The sequence below is a fragment of the Elephantulus edwardii genome, unplaced genomic scaffold, assembly GCF_000299155.1.
Source record: "Elephantulus edwardii isolate Elephantulus edwardi_28Jun2011 unplaced genomic scaffold, EleEdw1.0 scaffold00063, whole genome shotgun sequence".
Taxonomy (NCBI): Eukaryota; Metazoa; Chordata; class Mammalia; order Macroscelidea; family Macroscelididae; genus Elephantulus; species Elephantulus edwardii.
In genome coordinates, this window is record NW_006399813.1 from 14,281,665 (window position 1) to 14,304,489 (window position 22,825).

General features: G+C 37.6%; 1 protein-coding gene across 2 annotated transcripts in view; it reads right to left on the reverse strand.

Annotated features, from left to right (window-relative positions):
- Window positions 1-22,825, reverse strand: part of KCNH1 (potassium voltage-gated channel, subfamily H (eag-related), member 1) — a 717,114-nt gene that overhangs the window by 608,537 nt on the left and 85,752 nt on the right. For both annotated transcript variants that reach the window (XM_006887955.1, XM_006887954.1), the window contains exon 4: window positions 18,110-18,238. In XM_006887955.1, coding sequence (XP_006888017.1) covers window positions 18,110-18,238 — 129 coding nt within the window. The remainder of the gene's footprint in view (window positions 1-18,109; window positions 18,239-22,825) is intronic.

Below are 22,825 nucleotides of genomic sequence, written 5' to 3' on the forward strand. Positions count from 1 at the left end.
CCAAAATCTCTGTAGATGTTCATTGAAATGAAAACTAAATAACCTAAATTTAAAAAAAAAAAAAAGAAAATGCCAAAAAAAAAACCAAAAAACTCTATCTTGCTCAAGCCTATTTTTGCAGTCACTGCATCCACTTTGTTGAAGGTCTTCCTGTCTTTCAAGGACCTTCTACCCTTTCCAGCATGATATTTCTTTCCAAGGACTGACCACTTCTAAAAATATGCCCAAAGTGTGTGAGAGGAAGTTTCATTATTCTTTTCTTTAAGGAGCACCTTGGTCATACTTCATTCAAGATAGATGGGTTTATCCTTTTGGTTTACCATTCAATAATCTTCTTCAACATTACAATTCAAAGGCATCACTTCTACTTTAGTCTCTCTTATTCACTGTCCAATTTTCAGATGCATATGAAGCAATTGAAAATACCATGGCTTGTATCAGGCAGATCTTGGTCTTTAAAGTGGCAAGTTTTCTATTTACCACTTTAAAGATATTCCTAACAGCAAATTTGCCTAATGCAACATATTTCTTGACTATTATCAATATAGTGGTTAATTTCCAAGTAAAATTACATCCTTGATAACTTTAGTCTTTTCTCTATCTATTATGATATTTCCTAATAGATCCAGTGGTAAATTTTTTGTTATCTTGATGCTGACATCTCATCCATGTTGAAAACTGTAGTCTCTAGTTTTCTGCAGTAAGTGTTTCTCAACTACTCAACACTTTACTTTCTATAAACAAAGCTGTGTCATCTGCATAATTCAGGTTGTTGATTAGTCCTCTTCATGTAGTCCAGCTTCTTGAATTATTCGATCAAAATACAGATTGAATAGGTATAGAGAAGTGATATAACCTGATACACATCTTTCCTGATTTTAAACCATGCAGTATTCCTTATTTTGTTTTGACAACAGTTTCTTGGTCTTTAGATAGATTTCACATGAGCACAATTAAGTGTTCTGGAACTTGCATTGTTCTCAGTGTTATCTACAATTTATTATTATCCATCCAGTCAAATAAATATAAAACACAAGTAAACATTTCTCTGCTGTTCTCAGTTTTCAGACAAAATCCATCTGGCATCAGCTATGATAAATGATATCCCTTGTTCCACAGCTTTTTTTAAGCCAGCTTAAATTTCTGGAAGTTTCCCCAGCTGTTCCTGTTCAAGCCATTTTTTTAAATACTCTTCAGCAAGATTTTACTTGCTTATGATATTAATGATATTGTTCAATAATTTATATACTTTGTTTCATCACCATATTTTGGAATAGGACAAGTATAGATCTCTGTCAGTCAGTCAGATCTTCCCAATTTTTTGCTACAGACTAGTGAGTATGTCCAGGGCTAAATCTATCTCCTGAAACACCACAAATTAAAGACATCAGTTGTTATAGAGTGTTCTTTACTAATCTACCATCAATATTCTACTTGCTAAAACAGTTTAGTGTCAGCCAGTACCCAATGACTTTGTGTATATACCTTCAATCTTCTTTAGATGTTTCCTGCCTCATAGAAGATTTTGCCCCGATAGTTCTTCAGGATTGCAACTCCTGAATTTGTTATACAATTATTTCATCTTGAGATGTACCAAATATGACTTTCCCTTTCAGTCTTATAATTAGAGCTCTTTGTATGTTGTTCTTGTTAAGAGCCATCAAGTTGCCTGCAATCCATAGCAGCCTTATGTACAACAGCTCTTAAACCTGCCCTGTTCTGAGCTAGTCTCACTAATTCCAAAACACCAACCCCTATTGCCCCAGTTACTGTATCAATCCATCTCATCCAGGGTCTTCCTCTCTTGCACTGTCCCTCCACCATTACAAGCATGATGTCCTTCTCCAAGGACCAGTATCTTCTGACCACATGCCCAAAGTATATAAAATGGAGTTTCAAAATCCTATCCTCCAACGAAAGACTTGGTTTCACCCTCTCCACGACAGACCTATTTGTTTTCTTGGCAGTCCATGGTCTATTCAAGACTCTTCTCCAGCACCGCAGTTCAAAGGCATCTATTCTTCTTGTATCATCCTTAGTCATTGTCCAGCTCTCTGATGCATAGCAAATAATTGTGAAGATCATGGCCTGAATCAGGCTCATCTTAGTCTCTAGACTGACATTGTTGCTTTTCAGCACTCTGGAGAGGTCCCTGACTGCAGATTTTCCCAATGCAATTCATCTTTTGATTTCCTGACTGCTGATGTTAAGAGTGTTGATTGTGTAGCCAGCAAACTGTAATTAATAACTTCAATCTCTTCTCCATCTATTATGGTACTGCCAATTGGCCAGTGGTGAGAATCTTTGTCTTCTTGATGTTGACCTTCAATCCATATAGAAGCTACAGTCCTTGACCTTCGGCAGCAAGCACTTCTGGTCTTCTTCAGTTTCAGCAAGCAAGGCTGTGTTATCTGCACAACGTAGGTTGTTGATGAGTCTACCTCCAATGGATCTGTTCTGAATATAGATTGAAAAGGTATAAAGACAGGATACATCCCTGATGCTTGCCTTTCCTGATATTGAACCATACAGTGTTTCCCTGCTCTGTTCTGAGGACTGCTTCTTGGTCCAAGGTTAGGTTCCGCTTAAGCACAATCAAGTGTTCTGAGATTCTTATTTTCCTCAAGGTTAGCCACAATATGTTGTGACCCACAGTAAAATGCCTTTGCATAGTCAATGAAACACAGATAGACATTCCTCTGGTACTCTCTGTTTTCTGCCAAGATCCATCTGACATTGGTTATACTATCTTTAGTGCCACAACCTCTTCTAGATTCAGATTGTATTTCTGGTAGTTCTCTGTCAATGTACTGTTCCAGCTGTTTCTGGATGATCTTTGGCAGGATTTTGCTACTGTGTGATATTAGTGATATTTTTCGATAATTTCCACAAAAGTGACTCTCTTGGGTCACTTTTTTTTTTTAAATGAGAATAAGTATGGATCTCTTCCAGTCAGTTGGCCAGGTAATTGTCCTCCAGATTTTTGTTAAAATATCATCCATAAAGAAAGCAAAAAGTCACAATGACAAAAACAGAGAAGAAAGGAAAGGCCAAATTGGATGTCAGAAGAGACTCTAAAACTTGCATTACTTAGAGAAGTTAAAAGGAGGAAATTCTGAAATATGAGAGATAAATAGATGATTTCAAAGATAGCTTGAGAAGACAAAGCAAAATATTATAATGAAATGTGGAGTAATACTGCAATAACAAAATATATTATTTGATATATGGAAGTCAGACAAAATAAATAGATGGAGGGAATGAAATGAAAGTACATCAACAAGTATTAGAGGAGTGTCAAAGATATTTCTATGTATGTATTTTTACCTGTTACAAATATATTAAAGACATATCAGATCATACAGGAAGAAAGGTTGAAAACTTCTAAGCCATAAGCAAATTTCTAGAGGGAGTGAATCACTCAGTTTAGAAGCTGAGGACCCCAATCTCAGGGAACATTAGGGTCAATTATCATAAGATAGATCACAAAGATAAATGTTCTACACTGATGCATAGCAACTACATTCTTAAAAGTTTTAGAATGGTCTCAAAGACTCAAGAAACAATTAATCTAGGTTTTCCTGTCAGCCGCAAAGACCAGAGAGATCATCAGGTAGGGCGAGTTGTCATCCCATTCCCCGGAGAGGTTAACCCCCAGGAAGATGAGCTTCTCATCAGCTGTGGGACCATTGAGGACTTTAGGCAGGAAGAGTTGCCCTCTCCTGCCCTGAGGCAGAAAGCTTCTCAGCCAGGACAAGTCTTCTGCAAGCCAAGAAACCATACAGTAATTCAATCATGCCCTTACCTCCCCTGGAGTGTTAAGCTTCCCAAGTGAAACAAGTCTTTCCTTAAGTCTACTGAACAGAGTGGTCTTTATGCAGGGCAAGTTGTCCTTCTCTACACTGAAGCAGTGAGTGCCCCAGCCAAGGTCACTAGACCCAGGACTATCTAGGAGCCCAAGCAAAAAAAAACATTATCACACAAATGACACAGAAGAAGCAGAGACTACCTCACACAACACACAAAACCAAAGCAAAATATCATGCCCCCAAAAAGTGACTGGCTTAGTCTCCAGCTGCTCTGTGCACCACCAAGGGACAATTACAAAGGACTATTTAAAAAGCAGGTGCAGGCAGGAGAGATTCTACCTTGTAAGAAGCTATACATATCTGAAAGGTGCATAGAAGGACTAGGCCCTGGCTTCCTTGTGCCACAGTGGTTAGTGTATAGCAATCAGGAGGAAGTTGGTCTCTGGATATGTTGCACACGAGCACCACTAAGGACAATTACAAACTTTATAAGAGGCAAGCCGGTGCTCAGACAAGATTCCCACACGCTGCATTGCAGTCCAAAGAGAAGCTGAAGGACTTTAGGAAAGAAAAGCTTTCCTAGAGCACAGGAATCATGGCATAGTGAGTTGCCTTCTCCAATAAAGGGAACACTGTAGGTCTGAAACTAGTCAATAACAAGACAAGAACTATCAACAACCTATGCAGATAAAATAGAAAAGCCTAACACATCTAACATATACCAAGAAAAACTTCACATCATGTCAAGAATGCAGCAGGAAGCTTCAAATATTGTGGGGTGGAAAATGAAATAAAACTCCTAAAAAGCAGAGAATATTGCAGACCGAAGGAGTACCCCAGAGATGAAGAGGAAGAAAAAATACATTACTGTGGAGTCACATAAACAGCTACTAAAGAAAGTACAAATGATAGAAGAAAGAATGGAAGCTACAAATAAAGAAAATACTCCAGAGAAAGGGAACAAGAAGAAATATACTGAATGTGGAGACATAAGAGCAGCTATGGGAAAAGGTACAAATGATGGAATGGAAGCCATAAATAAAGCAAATACTTGGGAGACAGGGAATCAGAAGAAATATATCAACACAGAGAAACATGAGAAACTATGGGGGAAATTGCATAAGGTGAAAGAAAGAATTGAAACTTCAGAAAAAGAGGTGGAAGAAAATAATCATCACAGGACAGAGAGGATATAGTCAACACAATACTGGAAAGAACACAAAAGCTTATAAACACAATCCATAATATCAAGACTGAAATGGTAGAAGTTTCCAACATGCTGGTTATTGTTGTTGTTGTATACCATAGAGTAGGAACCAACCCATAGCTGACCCTTCAGCAAGTTTTCAGAGGCAGTTAATTGCATATAGAGCAGATGTTGGTCTCAAATCATGTTCCTTTGATACTGAAGTGCAGCTGCTTGTCACTAGGCCATCAAAGTGCCTCCAATATGCTAGAGGGACTAAAAAGCCAAACAGAAGAGGTGAAAGAGAGAATCAGTGAGTTAGAAGACAAGAACTTCAATGGAAACATACTGGGGGGGGGCGGAGAGAAGAGATGGAAGCAAAATGAAGAAAACATTTTAATTATACGGCAAAATATCAAAGGAACAGTATATGTATGATTAGAATTCCAGTATAGGAGAAGGGCAGGGAAAGCACTAAGAAAATTGTGGAACAGGTACTAGAAGAAAACTTCTCAGGCATTAGGAAAAGTGAGGAAATCCTCATTAAAGAAGCTCAAAAAATCCCAAGTGAGACTTGAAATGAAAAACATCAAGATATAGCATAGACAAATTTCTCTGAAATAAAAAATAAGGATAGAATACTAAAAGTAGTGCAAGAAAAACGGTCATCTACAAAGTAGAATCAATTAAGTTCTGATTTCTCAGCAGAAACAATGTGAGCAAGAAGACAATGGGATAGCATAAACATAAGGCTGAAAAAACCTAATTTCTAGCAGAGGACCCTGTATCCAGAAAAACTGTCCATCCAATATAAAGCAGAAATTGAGTCATTTGTTGGAAAGCAGATGCTTAAGGAACTCGTGCAAACAAGACCAACTCTACAAGAAATTATAAAGGAAGTCCTTCACTAAGAGTCACCGAAAGAAAATGGATGGGTAATAGTAAACAGAAACAACAAAAAAAGAAACACAGTAAAATGGTAGTGACAAAATCTGGCCTTCCAATAGTCAAACTTAATGATTAAATGCAACAAGCAAGAGAAAACTACCAGCAGAATGGATTAAAAAGAATAAATATGTGGCCTATAAGAGACACACCTAAGAGGCTAGGAAAAAGATATCCAAAGGTGGGGGGAAATATACCAAGCAAATGGCATCCACAGAAGGAGGAGTGAAAATACTAGCCTCTGATAAAATAGACTTCAGGATGAAAATCACCATAAAAGATAAGGAAAGGCACTATGTAATGATTAAAGTCACAATGATCAAGAAGATATGACCTTGGTTAAGGTGATCAGTGACCTAGAGGTAAAACTCAAAATGATAAAGATCATAAGAGATAAAATAGGGCAAAATGTAGAAGGTCTTACCTATGGTTACCAAGAGGTCGGCAAATACAGCAAGAAATGTGCAACCAAGGGTGGATAACATTGATGAATGAGACCGTCTAAAGATTAAGTCCTTATATGATTCAATTTTTTTCCAATAGGATGAAAAGAGGTTCACAGACTGGGTAAAAAACATTTAGCAATGACATCTCAGACAAGGGTCTCATAATGAAAGTTTATAGAATGTTGTTGTTGTTGTTGTTGTTGTTGTTGTTATGTGCTGTAGAGTCACTTGCGACTCATAGCAACCCAATGAACAACAGCCCTAAACTCTGCTCTATCCTGTGCCAATCACACTGTCTCTGATACACGCATCCTGATTACCCCAGGCACTGAATCAATCCACCTCATAGAGGGCCTTCCCCTCCAACACTGTCCCTTTACCCTCCCAAGCATGATGTCCCTCTCCAAGGACCAGTCCCTCCTTACAACATGTCCAAAGTACATCAGACAAAGCCTCAGAATCCTTGTCTCCAAAGAGCAGCCCAATTTAACCCTCTCCAGGATGAACCTGTTGATTTTCTTAGCAGTCCATGGTATATTCAATACTCTTCTCCAGTACCACAGCTCAAAGGCATCAATTCTCCTTCTATCCTCCCTAGTCATTGTCCAACTCTCTGATGCATAATAAGTGATTGCAAAGACCATGGCCTGTAGCAGACGCACCTTAGTATACAGAATACCACAAGAAAAAGACTGATAACACAATTACAAATTGTGCAAAAGACATGGAAAATGTTTTATAGGAGAAGACATTTGGATGGCCAACATATAAAGGAAGAAATACTCAAAATACCTGGCAATAAAAGAGATGTAAATCAAAACAAGAGTGAAATACTATTTCACCTCAGTAGCTGTGGTAAAGTTTAATAGAATAGCAGGCAATAAATGGTGGAGAAGATTTGGAGAGGTGGGAACTCTCTTACATTGTTGGTGGGATTGTAAAATGGTACAACCATTCTGGAAGGCAATTTTGTGCTTCCTTAAAAAGCTGAATATACTACAGAATACAGGAGAGACTACAGAGCATTATGCTGAGTGAACTAACTCAGGCCCATGAGGACAAATACTGCATAAGACAATTATTGTAAAAATAGGAGGATAACTAGTAAGAAGTGTATAAATTTCCAAAGAGGGAAGAGGATGGGGCAGGATAGGAGGGTGGAGCAGGGGTAAAATCATGAGGTCACAGAGTTTGGTGGGGAGAGGGAAGTGGGTGAAGGAATTAGAAAAGATCTAGTGGGGATCTGAAAAGATGGGGTAATAATAGGCATAGATCAGTGGCAACTAAACTTATAAGTTACAATGTATGGAAATGATTACAAGAAACACAATGATATTGGGAGGGGAACTCCAAAATAATTTTTTTAAGAAAAAAAAACGCTAAACATAGACATTCCATATGATTCAGCTATTCCATTTCTAGCTCTATACCTCAAGGAAAATAGAACTGAGACGCAAACGGAGATTTGTATACCAATGTTCACAGCAGTGTTATTAACAGTAGCAAGAAAATTATAACAGCCTAATAGCTATTTAAAAATTAATGGATAGAGAAATTGCAGTTCATTCCCAGGATCAAATACTATGCAGCTCTCAGGAGCAACGACCTCTGAAAATGCTATGTAACATGGAAGAGACTGGAGAGCATTATGCTGAGTGAATTAACTCAGTTTTATAAGGAAAAATACCGCATATGATCATTATTATAGAAATAGAAGGATAATTAGTGAGATGTGCATGAAAGTCCAAAAGAGGAAGGGAGGAGGCAAGGTGGCTGAGGTGGGGAGGGGCAGAAATCACAGGTTTACACAGTGTGGGAAGAGGGCCGGGGGAAACTAGGAAAGATTCATTTAGGACCTAAAAAGACAAAGTATTGTGAATGAAGGAATGTGTGAAATATAATGTATTTGAATGAAAGATAGTATACATGAATTTTGTATGCAAACTAACATAAAAAGGGGGGGAAATACTATCTACATGGGAGAAGCTGGAGAGCATTATGCTGTGGGAACTAACTCAGTGTCATAGGACAAATATGGCATAAGACCATTATTGTAAAAATAGAAGAATAACTAGTAAGAAGTATATGAAAGTACAAAAGGGGAAAGGAAGAAGGGAATTAAGGGTATGGAGAGGGGAAATCACAGGACCACAGAGTTTGGTGGGTTAAGGGAGGAGGTGAAAGAATTAGGAAAGGTCAAGTAAGGACCTGAAAAGACAGAGTGACTGTGGACATAAATCTATGGTGATTAATTTTATTAAACAATGTATGAGAATGATCATATGAAACACAATGTGAATGAAAAATGTGTGAAACAATGTATATGAATGAAATACATTATATGTGAATTCTGTATGCAAATCAATATAAAATAAAAATATTTTTTAAAGTGGTAAAACACTGAACCAATGGATTTCCCATAGATGGGAAGCGTGATTGAAATTCTTAACATGGAATTCAAAAGAGCAATGATCAAGCATTTCCAATGGGTAAAGAAAAAAAATCAAATAATTGGAGGAATTTCCAAACAAAAGCCAAGAAGAACTTCAAAAAGCAACAAGGGAGGGTGTGGAGGGGGGAAGAGCTAAAACCAATGAGGCATTAGAAAACCTAAAAAAGAAGAAACAGGAATCCAGAATATTAAGAACAACCTCTTAGAAGTTGTTAACATGCTGAGGGACAGAAAAGCAGAAATGAAGAAAAAGAGAAGAGAATCAGAAAACAGAAGAAAAAGCTCTCAGCACTGACATGCTAGAGCAAAAATTAGAATCAAAAAGGAAGGAAAATTATGAAAGCCTAAGAATACTGCGGGACACCCTCTAGAGGAATAGCATGCATATAATTGGAATTCCAGAAAAGGAAGATGCAAAAAAAGGCAGTGGAAAGAACTGAATATACATCCACAATGCTTAGGGAATCTCAAATAGAAATGATCTCAATAGAAAAACAACAAGGCATATCATACTCAAATTTCCTAGAATCAAGGACAATGCACGGATTCTGAGAGCAGCTAGAGAAAGACAAGGAGTAACCTCACAACGAGAACAAATAAAATTAAATGTGAGTTTCTCCGCAGAAATTATACAAGCAAGGAGATAGTAGAATGACATATATCAAACACTCAAAGAACACAACTGTCAACCAATATTACTGTAACCAGCAAAACTATCCATCAAATATGACGGAGAGATCAAGATGTTCTCAGAAAAATGGAAACTAAGGAATTTAATGAAAACAAAAACAATGCTGCAAGAAATATGAAAGGAAGTCTTTTCCACAGAGACATCACAGAAAAGTAGATGGATCAAAGTAACCAGCAACAACACAACTGAGAACCCAACAAAATGATAGCAATAAAACATACTCCTCAAAAATTACACTGAATGTGAACTATTTAAATACAGCAGTGAAGAGAAAAAGAGTGGCAGATTTGATAAAAAAAAACCCAAAACCATCAATATTCTGTCTACAAGAGACATATCTGAAAAAGCAAAGATAAAGACAAAGTGAAAATCAAAGGGTAGAAAAATATACTAAGCAAATGGCAACCAGAAAATAAAAACCAGGAGTAGTAATATTAACATCTGATAAAATATATTTCAGGGTATAAACTATCATAAAGGACAAGAAAGGATTATATAATATTTAAAAGACCAATAGAACTACATAACATAACCATAATAAATATCTATGTACCAAATGATAAAGTTGTAAAATAAACAAAGCAAATGTTAACGGAATTAAAAAAATACATTGACAACAACACGATAGTAGTGGAAGACTTTAATATACAATTTTCAAGGAAAGATAGAATGACCAGAAAGAAATTCAACAAAGATGCTGAAAATTAAACAATACAGTCAATCAACTATAGATCTCATAAGTCTACACAGGATAATGTACCTTTAAAAAGTTCAGTATATATTCTTCTTCAGCACATTCAGAATGTTCTAAAGAATAGATCATATTAATTAGATCATAGATCACAAAGTAAGCCTCAATAAATTTAAAAAAATGTCAACTATGCAAATATTTTTTCAGACCACAATGCTATAAAATTAAAAATGAATAAAAATAGAAAAAAAAGTCCAAAGTCTCTGTACATTTTGTAAATTTGGAAATCCAAAGTCTCTGTAAATTTTCATTGAAAATAATAATAATTTTAAAAGTGTTAAAAAAGAGGAATTAAAATGGGTAGAATGGATCTGACATCAGGGTGGGGGTATGACAGAAAAAACTGGACAAATTATGTATATTGTCTTGAAACAGATGAGGGAAAGAACAGATTAGAAGTGATATATGATTGAGTATTATGGTTAGCACAGGAATCCAGAGTTAAGGTTGCATAGAGAAGTGTACTCGGGGTGGGGGGTGGGGGGAAGGGACGTGGGAATTGTATATTAATGAAGGAATTCTTTTTCTTTTTTTCTTCGGAGCAGGAAGCGAGCTGGTGGGGAGGGGTGGGAAGGGAGAAAATTGCGGCAATGAATGAATGGAAATCCAAAACCTCTGTAAAAAAATAAATAAATAAAATAAAGACAAGAAGCTGCAAAAAAAAAAAAAGGAGAAAAACCCACACACCTGGAAGCTAAACAACTTTTTACTTAAACATGAATAGTAATAGAAAAAATAATCATGAGTGGGTAATAGAAAAGAAATTAAAAATTTTTTTAAAAACTCATTTTTTTAAACAAATGAAAATGAAAACAACTTATCAAAATCTCTGGGATAGAGCAAAAGTAGTACTTAGAGGTCAATTCATAGCAATAAGTACCATCAAAAGAGAAGAAAGAATAAAAATATAACTCAACATCTCTAACAAATAGAAAAAGAACAATAAGAAAATCCAGCAACCTCTAAAGAAAAATATTATAGAAACAAATGGAATAAAAAACAGAAAAACAATTGAAATGATCAACACAAACAGGAGTTGGTTTTTAGGAAGTAACAATAAAATCAATAAAGCACTGCCAAAGCTTACAAAGGAATAGAAAGAAAAGATACAAATAATATGAATAAGAAATGAAAGGGCAAGGTCACAAGAGAACCAACCAAAATACAAAGATCAATAACAGAATTGTATTACAAACCATACTCAAACAAATACAAATGCATAGAAACTTGCAATCCACTAAAACTGACACAACTAAACTAGAACACCTTAACAAATCCATCACAGAAGGAGAAACTGACCAGGTCATAAAAAATTCCCAACAAAATAATCCCTAGATCAGATGGCTTTATCAGTGCCCTGATCTAAATCTTAGTACACAGCCACAGTAATCAAGATAGTATGGTACTGCTACAGAAATAGACACAAATATCAGTGAAATAGAGAACCTAGAAGTAAACTCATCTACCTATGGTCAACCAGTACTTTATAAAGAAATTAAATAAGTGGGGAAACAATAGCCTCTTTAGCAAATGGCGCTGGCAAAATTGGAAAACCATCTGCAGAAAAGTGGATCAGGGACCTAGGAATAAAATAAAAAACTATAAAGTTCATCAGTGGAAAAACCCTAGAAGCCCTGAATAGACTTCCAAGCATAACAAAAAACTTACAACCAGGACAGGATAAATAGATGAATAGTACCTTCTAAAAATCAAATCCCTACAGGGTCTCCACAGAAAAAGGGCTGATAATCTAATTAAAAAATGGGCAAAATAAAAGACTTTTCACGGAGGAAGACATTCAGATGACCAACAGATACATGAAGAAATGCATAAAACCACTGCCAATAAAAGAGATACAAATAAAAACCACAATGAGATACCACTTCACCCCAGTAGCAGCAGCAAAGTTTAACAGGAAATCAAGCAATAAATGCTGGAGAGGATGCAGAAAGATAGGAACTCTCATATACTGTTGGTGGTATCATAAAATGGTACAGTCACTCTGGAAGGCAGCTTGGTGTTTCCTCAAAAAAGCTGAACATAGAAATTCACAATTGCAAGAACAGGGAAACAGCCCAAATGTCCAACCACAATCAAATGAATTGAGAAACTGTGGTGCATTCATGCTATTGAATACTATGTGCAGAACTCAGGAACAAGGATTTTGAAAATTACTACATAACCTGGGAAAGACTGGAGAGCATTATGCTAAAGTGCACTAACTCAGTCTCTAAGGATAAATATTGCATAAGACCATTATTATAAAAAACATAAAGATAATTAGGAAAACATGTATGGGGAGAAAAGGTGGGGAAAGGGCGGGAGTAGAAAGGTGGGGAGGGGCAGGAGGTTGCACAATTTGGTGGGTGGAGGGAGAGGGGTAACGGAAATGGGAAGGATCCAGTGGGGATCTGGAATGATGGGGTAATGGTGGCATAGTTCAATAGTGATTAATTTTATAAAACCTATTGAGTGGAAATGATTGTCTGAAACACAATTATGAATGAAAGTAGTGGGAAACACAATATATATGAACACTGTTTGCAAACCAATATAAAACAAATTTTTTAAATGAAACACCAAACTTCTCCAATGGGGTAAAAAGGAAGCCTACAGACTGGGGAAAAAATATTTGGCAATGAGAGGGTGAAACCGGACTGCTTCTTAGAGGCAAAGATTTTGAGACTTGTGACATACTTTGGTCATGTTGTAAGGAGAGATCAGTCCTTGGAGAAGGACATAATGCTTGGGAGGGTGGAGGGCAGGCGCAGGAGGGGAAGGCCCTCTGGGAGGTGGATTGATTCGGTGACTGGGGCAATAGGGATGAGTGTGTCGGAGACAATAAGATTGGCACAGGACAGAGCAGAGTTTAGAGCTGTTGTACATAGGGTCACTATGAGTTGCAAACGACTCGACAGCACATAACAACATATCTTATAAGGGAATCACATTAAAAATGAATAGAATTCTCTAGCCCTTTAACAAGAAAAAGGCAAACCACCCAATCAAATGGGCACAAGATATAAATCGACACTTCACTAAAGAAGAACTTGAAATGGCCAACAAACACATGAAGAAATGTTCAAAATCTCTAGCTATCAGCGAGATGCAAAAGAAAATAACAAGATATCATCTCACTCCAGCAACAATAATAAAATTCAATAGAATAGTATATAACAATCACTGGCAAGGAAGTGGAGTTATTGATACACTCATTCATAACTGATGAAAATGTAAAATGGTACAATAGAAGGCAGTCTGGTGCTTTCTTAAAAATTTGTAGAGATTGCATTTGACCCAGCTTTCTAACTACTGGGAATATGGCCTAAAGAAACTCGAGCTGTCATACAGACAAATGTATCTACACTCATGTTTATTTCACAATAGTGAAGAGATGAAAGCAGCTCAAGGGCCCATCAACTAATAAATGGAAAGAAAAACTGTCATACATCCACACAAAGGAATACTACATAGCACTGAAAAACAATGTTGTTGTTATGTGCCGTCTAGTCGCGACTCATTGCGACCCTATGTACAACAGCCCTAAACTCTGCTCTGTCCTGTGCCAATCGCACTGTCCCCAACACACTCATCCCGACTACCCCAGTCACTGAATTAATCCACCTCATACAGGGCCTTCCTCTCCTGCGCCGTCCCTCCACCCTCCCAAGCATGATGTACCTGTTCAGGGACCAGTCAGTCCTCCTTACAACATGTCCAAAGTATATTAGATGAAGCCTCAGAATCCTTGCCTCCAAGGAGCCGCTTGGTTTAACTCTCTCTAGGATAAATCTGTTTGTTTTCCTAGCAGTCCATGGTACCCTCAACACTCTTCTCCAGCACCACAGCTCAAAGACATCAACAATGAACTTGGTAAAACCTACACAATCTGAAAGGCTTTATGCTGAGTGGAGTATATCAGTCCCAAAAGGACAAATATTGCATAGGACCACTGTTACAAAAATAGGATGGACAACAGCAAAGGGAAAGCAGGGTGAGAATGGACAGAAAATGAACACTACATTGGAATGGGAGAAAGGATGGACTATCTGAAGGGAATGGATTATTAGACATTTCAGTATGGCAATTGACAATCTGTAACAAGACATGCATTACAAAGTGAACTGGGAAAGGGAGATGGAGGAAAATGTACATCAATTAATGAATTAAAACCCATCCTTTCCATACACTTTCACTAAAATCTTAATTATAAAACACAATATGAGTGTTGAAGGAGAGTAATTGGGACTCTCATGTATGGCTTTGAAAAACAAAAACAATTACAACAAAGAACTAATGGAACACATGAATCAGTCTCTACTAATCATTGACCTGGATCTAACCATTGACCAGAAGAACTAGATGGTGCCCTACTACCACTACCAGCTGCTCTGACTGAGATCTTAAAAAAAAAAAGTCCTAAACAGACTTAAACAACAACAACAAAAAAAAAATGCCGAAAACAATTCAAAATTATAAAAGGGCTAGACTCACTGATCAATATGGATTGGTATAAACCTTGAGAATGTGCTCCTTAAATACCCTTCAAATCTTGAACAGAAGCCACCTCAAGGTATTATTAACTTTTAGCCAAGCAATGGAGAAATCTATGGAGTAAACAATAAAATCAGAAAGGAAGTACTCCTCATAACTGTCAACCATGCAAGAATAAAATGGCAGCATTTGCCTAAAATTAAATCTCTGAGTATAGATAGCAGTAGAAAAGCAGGATGAATAGAGATGGGGAACCCAAGTTTGACCAGTACTGTTCCATTCAGGAGATTGGAGCCAATGACACAAAACAAAAATATCTATTTCTTCTGTAAACTTTCACACAAACCACAACAAAATGTTTAAGAACAACATCAAAGTCATACATTCATTCTAAACAGTAAAATAATCTTTAATTGTGAGTGAGTGAGTACGTCAATGTGTAATACTGATTGCCGAGCAATCACAAAATCAGAAAGTAGAAATCAGACAGCTACAGATCAGCAGGAGAGCAGGCTGAGACACTAGTTAAGATACTGAATCCACTGTATTCATTAAATTGAGAATAAAAAGACAAAAAATTAATTTATTGCACTATATATTATTTTTTAAAAAATCAGGCTGTACTAATTGTTAGTATCCAAATGTCACTTTGATGACTAAATACATCCAATCCAAGTCACAACCTTTTAAAATCCTTTCAGATACATGAAATAGACAATGAAAAAGGAAAACTAAGAAAAACTGACATATGCAAACCCAAGTGTAGTTGAAGAACATGGATTATAAACCATGGACTGCTGCAAGAATGAACAAATGTGTCTTGGAAGAACTGTAACCAGATGTTCCTTAAAAGCGACGACAGCAAGATTCTGATTCATTTACTTTGGCTGTGTCACCAGAAAGGACTAGTCCATGAAGGAAAGCATACTTGGCAAATTAGAGTGCCAACAAAAAAGAGAGAGCCTCTCAATGAGATAGTTTTACATAGTAGCTGCAAAAATAGACCCAGACTTCCCAATGACTACGAAGATGGAGCTAGACTGGAAATTTCATGCTATGCATAAGGTTGCTATGAGTTGGAGATGACTAACAACAGAATATGCTGGGAGATTTAAATTCCTTCAGAGGACACAGTACATTAAAGAACACCTGCATGATGCTTTTTACTCCCTCTTCGAAGGCCCACTTAACAAGTTTTGTTTCATCAATGCCATTATGCCTCAGTTTGGTGCTGCTTTGTACTCAATTCTCATTTCTCTGCTACTTTTGGAAACCACAGAGCCAGGAAGCACTGTGATGCCAACACCTCCTAAACCAACCTCTTTGTTATATTGAACACATGTATAGAAGAAGGTAATGAAAAAAGTGGCGTCTGATCCCAAACCTCTCTGAACTGCATGCCATCCTCAGTATACTTTAACAAGCTGGACCTCTAACAGGGGTAATGCTCTTCCAGAAATTCCGAGTCATCTCCTTTCCAAGAACCTCAGTGCTATACAAAGAATAAATGCAGATGATATGGATGATTTGTCAATTTGGTCACAGACCCAATTAAATGACCTTTGGGGATATGTCATAGAAGACCTTGTGCTCACTGGTGTTATTTCTCAAATGAAATAACTATCCACAGACTTAATCATATAGGAAAGAGATGTATCTAGAAATGCTAGAATTCAGTCAATGCAAAAGATTTATCTGTATCTATATATCTATGTCTATATCTATATATACAGAGAGAGAGAGATAGATGATGATGAATATGAAATTAGAGACACGGACAAATGTACTGAGGTCACTGATACCTGTCAAATGAAAAGATGATGTTACTGTTCTTATGTGCCATTGAGCCACCTGCAACTCATAGTGACGCTATACGCAATAACTCTGAACCCTACCTTATCTTGAGCCAATCTCACTGTTTCTGACATTCCTGCTCCCACTTCCCCAGTCACTGTGTCAATCCACCTTGTCGAAGGTCTTCCTGTTCTGCACTGACCCTCCACCCATCCAAGCATGATGTCCTTCTCCAAGGAACAGTCCCTCATGGTCAAAATGACATCAGCCAGAGCTTCACAAGCCTTGCCTCCAAGGAGCAAACTGGTTTCACCCTCTCCAGGACAGACTTATTTGTTCTCTTGGTAGTCCATGGCATATTCAGTACTCTTCTCAAGCACCACAACTCAAAGGCATAGATTCTTCTTCTGTCATCCTTAGTTACTATCCAGATCTCAGGTGCAAAGCAAGTAATTGAGAAGACTATGGCTTTGATCAGGTGTTTGTTAGTCTCTAGACTTGCATCACTGCTCCTTAGCACTCTGGCTGGAGTGGTCCCTGCAGTAGACTTTCCCAGAACAATTTATCCTTTGATTTCTGCCAAGAGTGTTGATTGTAGACCCACACCAGACGAAATTGTTAACAATTTCAATGTGTTCATCTGTCATGATGCTGTCAATTGGCCTGGTGGCAAGAATGTTTGTTTTGTTGATGTTGAGATGTAATCCATACTGAAAGCCACTGTCCTTTACCTTCTGCAGCAAATGCATCAAGACAGACATCTTCAGTTTGGGCAAGCAAGGCTATGTCATCTGCATAACACAGGTTGTTAATGAGTCTTCCTCCGATCTTGATGCCACATTCTTCTTCATAGAGTTGTGTCTTCTGAATAATCTGTTCCACATATAGATTGAAAAGGTAAGAAGGAAGAACAGACCCCTAGTGCACTCCTTTCCTTGATTTTGAACCACAGAGTATTTCCTTGCTCTGTTCTTATCACTGTTTCCCGGTTGAAGTATAGCTTTCACAAGAGCATAATTGGGGAGCTCTGGTGGCCTAGTGGCAAGGAGCTGCAACTACAATCCCAGAGGCACATGGTTCAAATCCACCAGATGCTCTGCCGGGAAAAGGAGGGACAATCTCCTCCTGTACCAGTCAGATCTGTTTTGATGGTACACTCACACAAAAATTAAAAAAAAAAAGAGCATAATCAAGTGTTCTGGAATTCCCATTCTTCTCAATGTAAGCCACAATTTGTTGTCATCCACACAATCAAATACTTTTGCATAGTCAATTAGAGTTGCCAATTACCTTCTATCTAAACTTTCTTTTTTAAAAAAGTCAATCTAAAAAAGGGATTAAAGTGATACAAATGTTTTTTGAAATAAAGACATTTTCATTCCCTTCCCCTCCCCCACTACATTCCAGAATAGCATAACACTTTACCCATCTTGATCTCTGTGCAGAGATTGCCTTGGCAACCTCAAATTCTCTGTAACAAGAGTCACACTAAAGGCAGAAAAAAGGGCATAAATATATTTGTACAAATTATAATTACAAACCTTTACATGAATCATCCTCAATTGGCTGCTTGAAAGCTGTTATGTCACTGAAAGTGCAAAGAAATAAAACCACTTTATCCTGTTCGTTTCGAATTGGAGCAATTTTCACAAAGAACCACACAGGTGTTCCTGAAAGGAATAGCAGAATGTTGGTCAGTAATTTGCATTTTTATTTAAGAGGCTAAAGAGGCAAAGACTTAGAAATGAATTGGTACAAATATTAATTCCTTTCAAAAATAATCTCGTTTATTCAGATGACAGGGAATTATACTACTGATTTCTTTTCTTACTGAAATAAAACTTTCACAGTAACTACAGGGTGTAGGCTTTTTCTGTTCAAACCATTTTGCAAACGCAGACCTCTTAACCCTTGTAAAATGTTTAGAAAATGACTGAAAATGTCTTCAGATCTTACAGAAGAAACCTTAAAAACCTAAGGGCTTACCTTGGACCACAGAGGGCAAGAAAAATATAAGGACTAAGATGGGCACTGCCAGCCTATGCAAACCACAGCCAACTATGTGAACCCTATACATTCATTCCAGAAAGGTCCCAGGGTCAAAATCCAGTCTGGATATCCATCAATTTGACTCAATTTTTTAGTGAAGCTGGGCCCAACCTTTGTAAGACCCTCCTTCTCTCCCCCGGAAAATGAAAACTCGAAATGTCCAATGCATGGAAAAGGTCAAGAAACTACGGAAAGAAAAGGAACAGCATAGCAACTATCCAGGCAAAGGTTTCTTAGGAAGGGGATGTTTCCAAGTTGACTCAGATAGTGGTCATATCAGAGCCTCCAGAAGATCAATGAATGTGTTTCAGCTTTCAATCTTTGCTCCTGAAATAATTGTTATTGTTGTGTGATGTCAAGATGGCTCTGACTCACCTGATTCTGTGCTGTCCCTATAATTTCTGCTCTGCCTAAGTTTATTGTTCAAGTCACAATATTGAACTGTGAGTGTCAAACAAGTTCTTTCTAAGCTCTGCTGTATAGTCTAAAGAAGACGGACAGGATTCACCTGACTGACTACTCAGAGCAGAGCCTATGGCCAAATGTCTACACAAAGTCAATCCCTGACCTCCTAAATCCGATTACAGGGGAAGAAAAACATGCGGTTTCTATCCATACACCCACTTCTCCTCTGTGTACAATATGAACTGAGACAGAAAACAATGTTGTTGTTTACCTAGTTTTTGAAAACTTTTGTTCCTAAAACAGCAAATATAAGAATGTTTAAATTATTTGTTGCATTTTTATAAATTGGAATATTACTTTAATACAATTTCATAATCAATTTAAGATTAAAATACAATTTAAGGTTAAAATATATGCCTTCATGCTTTAAGAACTAGACAAGTTTTCTCAGTATTTATTATCCCATGCTGTGGATGTTGTTAGGTGCAGTGGAGTTAAGTACAGCTCATAGTATCCCTAAGAACAAAAGACCTGAACCCTGTTCTATCCTGTGTTATCCTCACACTTCCTGACACACAAGAGCCTGTTGCAGCGGTCACCGTGTCAATCCACCTGGTCGAGGGTCTTCCTCTCCTTCGCCAACCCTCCACTTTTCTCAATATCGTGTCCCCCAATGAATAGCACCTCCTAGCAACATATCCAAACTATGTGAGGCTAAGCCTCATCATTCTTTCCTCCAAAGAACACTTTGGCTGCACTCTCTCCAAGACATTATCTCTTTGTCCTTTTGGCCATCCATGGGATTTTCTGTGCCCTTCTCCAATATCAAAGCTCAAAGACATCAATTCTACTTCTGTTATCCTTATTTATAGTCTAGCGCTCAGATGAATAGCAAGTGATCAGAAAGACCTTAATCTGAATCAGATGCACCTTAGTCCTCAAGCTGCTATCATTACTCCTCAATAATTTGGAGAGGTCCCTAACTACAGATTTTCGCAGTGCTATGTATCTCCTTATTTCCTGACTGCTGGTACCAAGGGTGCTAACTGTGGATCCAAGCAAGATGAAATGTTGATATTTTCAATCCCCTCTTCATCCGTCTTGAAGTTGCCTTTTGGTCCAGGAGTAAGAATCTTTGTTTTCTTGACATTGAGAGGCAATGCATAACAAAGGATGCATTCCTTGCTCTTCTGCAACAAGTCTTCCTCACTTTCAGCAAGCAAGGTTGTGCCATCTGCATAATGCAGGTTATTGAGGAGTCTCCCTCCAATCCTGATGTCACACTCCTCTTCCTAGAGTCCAGCTTTTTGGATTATTTTCTCAGCATACTTGACAGATACTACAACCCTAACATATTCCCTTCTCAGTTTTAAACTGTGCCGTTTTCCTCTGCTCTGTTTACAGAACAGCCTCTTGGTCCAAATATATGTTCTTCATGAGAATAATTAAGTGCTCTGATACTCCCATCCATCTCAATGTCAGCCACAACTTGTTATGATCTACATAGTCAAATGCCTTTGCATAGTCAATAAAGCACAAATAGATATTCTTCTGGTATTCCTTACTTTCAGCCAGGATCCATCTGACATCAGCCATGATATCCCTGGTGCCACGGCCTCTTCTAAATCCTGTTTAAACTTCTGGCAACTCATATCTATGTACTGTTCTAGCCATTTTTTTAATGATCTTCCACAGTATTTTGCTTGTATATGATATTAATGATTCAATAGTTTCCACATTCTGTTGGATTACTCTTCTTGGGAATGGAAACAAATATGGACCTTTTCCAATCTCCTGTCTTCCAAATTTCATGGCATAGACTGGTGACAGTATCAAAGGCTGAATTTGTTAACTAAAACAAATGAACTGGTATTCCATCAATTCTGAAGTAAAAAAACGGAACAGAAGATTTCAAAGGGCAAACCGGGGAGACAAAGAAAAGTATTATGATGAAATGTTCAGAGGGCTGGTATTGGAGAATAAAAGAGAAGAACTTGCTCTACATTTCTCAAGCTGAGAGAACTGAAAAGCAAATTTAAGCCTCAAGTCTCAATATTGAAAGATGCAAAGAGCCATATATTGAACAATCCAGAAAGCATCAAAAGAAGATGGAGGAAATACACTATACTAAAAAAGAACTGATTGGCATTGAAAAATTTCAGGAAGTACCATATGAACATGGAGCACTGTGACCTAGTGGCAAGAAGTTGCTCTACAATCCTGAAGGCACTCGATCTGAATCCACCAGCTGTTCCACAGATGGACTGGTGGTCTTCTCCCATGCATAAATGCCTCTGAAAGCCACCAGAGGGCCAGCTATAGCTCAGTTCCAACTTGATGATGCCAGTAACAACAAACAAATGAACAGGAGCCAACTGGAAGCTGCATTGAAGGCATTGGCAAAAAGAAGGCCCCAGGAATCTATGGCATAGCAGTGTAATATCATATATATATGTGTGTGTGTGTGTGTGTGTGTGTGTATACATATGTATACACACACACACACACACACACACATATAGAGGCATAGTCCATAGGAAGTTGGCTTCAAACTCAAAGACATCTCTGGTAGTTCAAATATGCTAGCAGCTTCAAGGGAAGAAAGAAAATCTCTTCCTGTGCAATTTATAGCTTCAGAAACTCACTAGAGGTATGAGTCAGATCCAACTCAATAGGAATGATTAGATAAATAGATAGTTGCCTGGCTGGGTATTTTGTTGTTTTGTTTTTTGATTTTTTTTTTTTAAAGTTCTCTCCCTTCTAAATCTCTCACTTTATCCTATGTTGGCTTTGTTTTGGTTGTGTACCATCGAGTCACAATTGACCCACAGATGACCCTCCAATAAGTACTCGGTGGCAATTTAATTGCAAGGGAGAAGATTACCCATTCTTTTCCCTTGGAGCAACTAGTGGATTCAAACCATGTGCCTTTCAAACTGCAGTGCAATTTCTCACCAATAGGCCACCAGAGCTTCCCTTAGATATAAGGGGTTTTTTAGGGAAAAAAAAACCCCGTTACTATCAACTCAGACTGAATCCTAAGTGACTCTCCAGCAGGTTTTCAGAGGTTGTATATCACACAGGAGGACAATACCTAGCTTTCCCCTATCCAGTCTAGGGTAAGTTCAAACTGCTGGTCCTTGGGCTGGCAGCACAGCCATGTAACCAGAACTCCCTAGATATATCAATACAGAGATACAGAGAGTTATAAAATGTTATTCACCCTCTACTCATATGCAAGTTCAAAATGAAGGTGAATAAAAAAAAATTCACAAGAAACAAAACATAACCTTGAGTGAATCCCAAAAGAATTTAAAACCATCTTAAAAATATATTTGAAACCAAGAACTATAAGATTCTTTAAAGAAAAGCTGGGAAGAACGTTACAAGTCCTAATCCACAACATAAACAGTCTTCCAAGTATCCTGAAAAATCTACAACCTGGAGAAGATAAAGTAGATGAACGGGATCTTCTCAGACTCAAATTACTAAGCACATCCAAAAACTTCTCCAACGGGGTAAAAAGGAAAGCCACAGACTGGGAAAAAGTATTTGGTAATGACATGTCAGATAAGAGACTTATGCCCAGAATTTATAAAATACTTCAGCACCACAACAAGATAAAGGTAAATAATCCAATAGAAAAATGGGCACAGGATATGAACAGACACTTCACCAAAGAAGACATTCAGATGGCTAACAAGCACATGAAGAAATACTCAAATTCCCTAGCTCTAAGAGAGATGCAAATCAAAACAACTATGAGATATCATCTCACCCCAGTCAGAATAGCAAAATTTAAC